Raw genomic sequence first — 5,796 nt, 5'->3', positions numbered from 1 at the left:
TGTATTCCAGAAAGACAAATAAATGGAATTTTATAAATTACAATGTGTATAGAAGTGTAAACAAAACTAAGAAGGTATCTCCTGAAGCCCAGAAGTAGCGAATCACTAAGTGTAGGTAGCATTAGTCTTGTGCAGGTCAGTACACATCCTGTCCCCGCTGCCTCCCACGTACTTAAATGAGGTACACACTAACAGTGCTGTGCTGGCGCGGTATGTGGAGCTGGACACGGCCAAGGTATCAGCTGAAGGGAAAGAGCAAGACACACACTATGCAATACCAGGCAGCAGTCAGAAGCAGTGATCCAGACACTGTTAGATTTTGAGTATAAAAAGGTTGGAATGAGAAAGGAAACTAAGAGTTATGGCTCAATACCATGTACAGTTAAGTATAAATTAAAAACATGCCACATTCAAAGCACTACACCATTTTCTCAGGATATAGATTAAAGACATGTCAAACACAAGAGGTTGGGAACTTATATGGGGAGAAAGACAGAAAACAGAATGAAGGAGCAAAATTAAAACCATTGCATCCACCATTGTTGGATAATAGTGAACCTAATTACCAAGAGACTATAATCCAACTCTGGGTTCCAAGTTTTAAAGAAAAAGATGTGTCTCTAGAAAACAGGGACTAGTTAATACATGGTAAGGGCAACCACATTCTGGAATCGTGAACTCACTACTTAGAACACTGTGTTGACTAGAACATCGGCCTTACTCCTGTAGCATCTATTTGCTCTGTAAAGACAAACCGTAACCACTAATTTCGCTTACAGAGACTCAGTGAGTGATGGGTCCTTTGACAGATTTATTTAGCCCCCACAATCACCTTTGAGATAACAAACACCTCCATTTTATGGATTTAAAAAAAACCAAGTCATGTTTCCAAAGTCACACAGATAGGTCAACTGATATGGACATGTTCAACTTCATTTCCAACATATTAGTACCCTTCCCTAAGGAAATACACTGAGACTCTCTTCCGAGATTAACCCTCAGGTAATCTATCTTTCTAAAATGACGTCTTAGCCTTTTACTTCCTTTCCAAGCTAATCGCTCCAGTAAAAGTAGTACGGGGTCTGAGTGCACAGCACTGTCACCCTGCATGTGTTCACATTTGGAAATAAAAAGCCTTCACCACAAGCCACTGACATGCTCTTTAACTTTGCTTGGATTTAATGAAACTGCCCACACATTCAGCACTCCAAGCCATGAGACGTTCAAAGAGCAACATTCAATTTTGCTACCATATAAGCCTCAAAGCCCCCGTACGTAGGTCCCAGTGCCGCGGCACAGTAGGCAGTTGTGAAAGTTAAGGTTTGAAGCAGACAAGTCACTCCTGAGTTTCCCACATTCTTCAACAGCCATAAGTCATGTAAAAGCTGAAGCAATGAAGCAGCTGCCAAGCAGCAGAGTGGGTCACAGGGCCCAGGAGATACACTACTCACTTGGTGAAAACATAACCTTTAACACCGTTCAAAAACGATATCCAAAAACCAATATGATTCTAATTTTTATTAGGTCAGAACAAATGAAATAGCAGCAAAGGGGCCCATCACACAATCTGGCGGTCACTGGTCCTCCAACAAGGAGGAAACGTGAGCAAGAGAGTGATCATTCCACAGCGCAGATGCTCAGAATCTCACTTGGGCCCTAAAGTGCATGTGCTTGGTGGCGTTGTTCTTCATTCCCGTCTTCAGCATCCACTTGGATTTCATCCTTTGCACATACTGCATGTCTCGCTCTCGCATAAGAGCTGCTCCTGTGGCTGCAAGGGGGTTAGGAAATGAGGCACAGTCTATTATTTGTGATCAGAGAACACCTAATCCTGGCAGAGAATCTGAAAGTCAGTTTGTGGTAACTGGGTTCTTTCATTTAAAGAAGAGTTGCTAACCTGGGGTCTAAGAAATGGGCCTAGCAATCTCTGCGCCTGTCAGAACTGCATACTAGAACTTTTGTATATATACATTTTTCTGGGATGAACATCTTTACTTTTTATCATCTGGAAGTCTAGAAGTCCAAAAGGTGAAGTTCCACCCATCTATGGGGACAGGGAAAGGCAGAACTAAGTTGAGTCAGGCAATTATTCCTAACAAGAGTGAGATGACATCAGTCTCTGCCAGATTCAGCTGGCCAATGAGTAGCCGGAGTGACAGAAACTACATATAAACCCAGTGACATGTAAAATGGATTTCAGTCATCCAGAGCTTCTCAGGCCATCAGAAGGCAGATCTCTCTTATGCTCTCCATAGCGCCCTAGAAGGATGGATGTTTTCCCTGAAGATCTAAGAGTAACCTGCATCATACAGCAAAAACATCAGAATAGATTGAAATAATAGCACAGTGATGAGCTTTCAGAGCGTAAGTTTCAGTGGCCCACTTTACTCTTCCTATCCTAAGCTGTCTGTGGGAAAACTATAAAGGAGGAGACCGACAGCTGACCTCCACGCATGAACGCACACATCACACACATCATGTACCTGTGCTGCCAGTCCATCCCAGTGCCCTGTACTGCTGAAGGACACGGCCCACAGCCTTCCGATTTTTAGCAACTGCCACAGCTCTCGACAAGCCAAATCGCTGTCTGTAGTATCTCATCAAGGAGCGATGACCCACTCTGGCACCTGATTTTCAAAAGAGCAATATTTAAACCACTGGACAGTTTTTTCGAGGCAGAGCTCTAAGGCAAGGGCTTTTCAAATCACATCTTTAAATGTATTTATTAGATGGAAAAGGATATGGCAGAAGAGACAGTGTTCTCTTACTAAAGAAAAATTAAGCAGCAAATAAAATAAAAGTGAAAAAGTAAAAGAAAGCTAGAAAGAAAAAGGAAAACAAAGAGACAAATTTTTTAAAAAGAGGAAAACGTCAAGTCACTGTTAAGTGAAAAACTCAGCATCTTGTACTTTCGATATGCCTCTCTAGAAATTCACCTAGCAACCCCTATTAATATAGACAAAAGGGCCCCCTGGGAAATAAGGAAGTTTTAGGCTTTTTTTTTTTTCAATAGAAAGATGATTAAACACAGAATAGTCCTAATGTGTAGGTCTACAAGCCACAATCATTGTCTAAGATAGAAATCAATCCACCCTTCCTTAGATTAAATTCTCTATTGCAGTGATTCTCCAATGGGAGTGAGGGATTTTACCCCAGACATACGGCACTAATGAGAGACATTTTGGTGATTATAACTGGAGGGGTACTACTGGCATCTAGTGGATGGAGGCCAGAGGTGCTACTAAACATCTTAAAACGCAGACTAGCCCTCTGCAAAAAAAAAAACTATCTGGCTCAAAATGTCAATAGGGGCCAAGATGAAAAACTCTGCCCTATTGCTTCCTAAATGATAGAAGTCACCCAGTGAACTAGAATGTAAAAAGATGACAAAGCTGATTTTTTTCTATAGCTTTTGCTTATTAAGAAGAATTCAGCAAAGTTAGAACTTCTAATTTTAATTTCTAACATTCTGATTCCAACATATTGTATATACCATTATCGCAAAGGCCTATTATCAACTTGTAACTAGTGGAAAAAAGAGACCCTCTACATTTCAAGTAAAAAAACTATGGGACAAAGATACTGGCCACCAAATACACTGGAACTTCCATAGTACAGCTAAGAAAAACTAAAGACAAGACATTTACCAGAGGAACAATCCAAGGTTCCTCTATAAGGGTGAGGAAAATCTGGTATGTTAATCAAGTGGTGGGAAACTATGGCCAGAGGACCAAATCTGGCCAATGGGCCTATTTTTATTATGTTTATTAGAACATAGCCATGCCCATCTGTGTAGGTATCAACCCTGGCTATTTCTGTGCTCTAAGAGCAGAGGTGATTAGCTGCTGCAGAGAATAGCAGGCTCAAATTCTAAATGACTGGCTTGCTGGCCCTTTCTAGTTTTCAATGTCCCACCTCTGCATCTTGGTTTCGCAGCACAGGAAGCGAAGGGAACAGACCCCGGGCATGACTAACCCCAGGCTCCATCAGAGCAGTAGCTCTCAAAATGTGGCCCCGGGCTCATGTCATCAGCATCACCTAAGAGCTTATTAAATATAAGTTGTGCTTTCACAAAAATATTCATTAGGATATAAATAATCAAATACCTTCCCAGACATAAACATGTAGATATTTAACAGCAGCATATACATAAGGCATCAAACAGTCATTTCCAATGAAAATGAATAAAGGAAATATGGCTATGAAACCCTATGTATAGTTTCCAGGGAAGTTTTACATTTACATATATAAAATCATTTCTCTCAGAAACTTCAGCATAAAAAGATATGAACAAGATACTATAAATACTATGGAAGGCTGTATTTGCTTTTAAGATCTATACCTTTAATTTATATGAGAAAATGCTGTCAGGTTATTTTAAGTCTTTATACCTGGCAAGACACCTGGAAAATAATTTACCTGGTACACAAATATAGAAAAGTAGTTATTTTCAGTTGCTTATTTTGTTATCATACTCAAGAAATGACAAATTCAATTCAAAGATATGGTCTTTGGACACCAATATGGATAAAAATCATGGTTCCTCAAACCTGACAGTTCTGGCAGCATACAAGTTAACAGAGCTTCTAGCTTACAAGAAGTAAGTGAGATGGAGCTGATGGATAAAGACACAAGCTTAAACGGAGGCTCCAGCAGGAAACCCTAGCATTGATAATTGTCATTTTCTATTTACAACATTAGGTCTAAATGCTTCAGGTTTACAAGGATCAAACCATGAAATGGTAATGCTGGTCATTAATACATAATAAATCAATATATGTATATGTGTGTGTGTGTATATATATATACATACATTTTGTTGGCAAAATCTGGAAATACATCTTACTGAAGGTTGGCCTTTTAAAACATCCTTGAAAGGGCTTCATTGCTCAATGCCAAGGTTTCTAACAGCTCACAAGGGAGAATGGAAAACAGTGTTTTAGAGCTATTTCTGCCCTGTGTCAATAAGTGACCACCTGACATTAACACCAGCTATAATGTGTTCCATTTGAAGGTCATCATGAGGGAAAAATATCTTGTAGAAGAGCATGACTGCCCAGTAAGAAACTGGTTATGTCTGAGTCATGGTGAAGCACACAGCCTGTCCACAGCTTTTACCATGCAGTAACTGCTTGCATAACTATCCACACTCTCTTAACAAAGAGCTTTACAATTGATGACGTCAGATACTAGAAAAGAAAATGTCTTGAACTATAATTTCCAGAGATTAGTTATGTATCTCTGTGAATCTACCAACAGTTTTGTCTGGCTTGTCAGCAGCTACCTGAACGGGTCTCTCACTGCACGTTCCTCCATATGAGCTGAAGAGCAATGAGGGAAAGGCAAAGACCTGAGCCAGACCACAATCTTCAGAATAAATGCCTACAGTGCCCTCTGCTGGATGCTTTTTGTTATTGGTTTTGAGATCAGCAACTTGAGGATTTAATTAAAGTCCAATCTGATTTAAGTTGATTACATATCACTAAACCCTACGCATCCTTTCCAAATTAGTTACAAGCTAATATTCATGCTAACCCAGTCATACAAAAAAAGCACAAAGAGGTTTCTGAATGGCAAATTTGTTCAGATATAAACAAGTGATTAAATATGACACTGGTATATTTTTTATAGTGTTTGTTCAGAGGCCTCCCATTTTCTTGATCATTATAAACCCTCCATACCCAGTATTGAGACACAGGTACACACCAATAGACTGTCATGCCTCATGATAAACATGACTGATTAACAAAATATGGGTTTTAAAATCTAAAATGGGCTCGGCGACTATAGCTCAAA

At 39.8% G+C, this 5,796-nt stretch overlaps 1 protein-coding gene across 1 annotated transcript in view; it reads right to left on the bottom strand.

Annotated features, from left to right (window-relative positions):
• Positions 1-1,503: 1,503 nt before the first annotated feature.
• The window catches only part of ZNF622 (zinc finger protein 622), a 14,639-nt gene continuing 10,346 nt past the window's right edge, over positions 1,504-5,796 (bottom strand). The window contains exons 5-6 of the mRNA XM_023513081.1: positions 2,484-2,627; positions 1,504-1,771 (exon numbers count right to left, since the gene is read on the bottom strand). Of these exons, the coding sequence (XP_023368849.1) occupies positions 1,638-1,771; positions 2,484-2,627 (278 nt within the window). The 3' untranslated portion in view covers positions 1,504-1,637. The remainder of the gene's footprint in view (positions 1,772-2,483; positions 2,628-5,796) is intronic.

Source organism: Otolemur garnettii, unplaced genomic scaffold, assembly GCF_000181295.1.
Source record: "Otolemur garnettii isolate 467f Iridium unplaced genomic scaffold, OtoGar3 scaffold00033, whole genome shotgun sequence".
Lineage (NCBI taxonomy): Eukaryota > Metazoa > Chordata > Mammalia > Primates > Galagidae > Otolemur > Otolemur garnettii.
The sequence above is the reverse complement of the archived record's forward strand: the minus strand, read 5'-3'. Positions and strand labels throughout refer to the sequence as shown.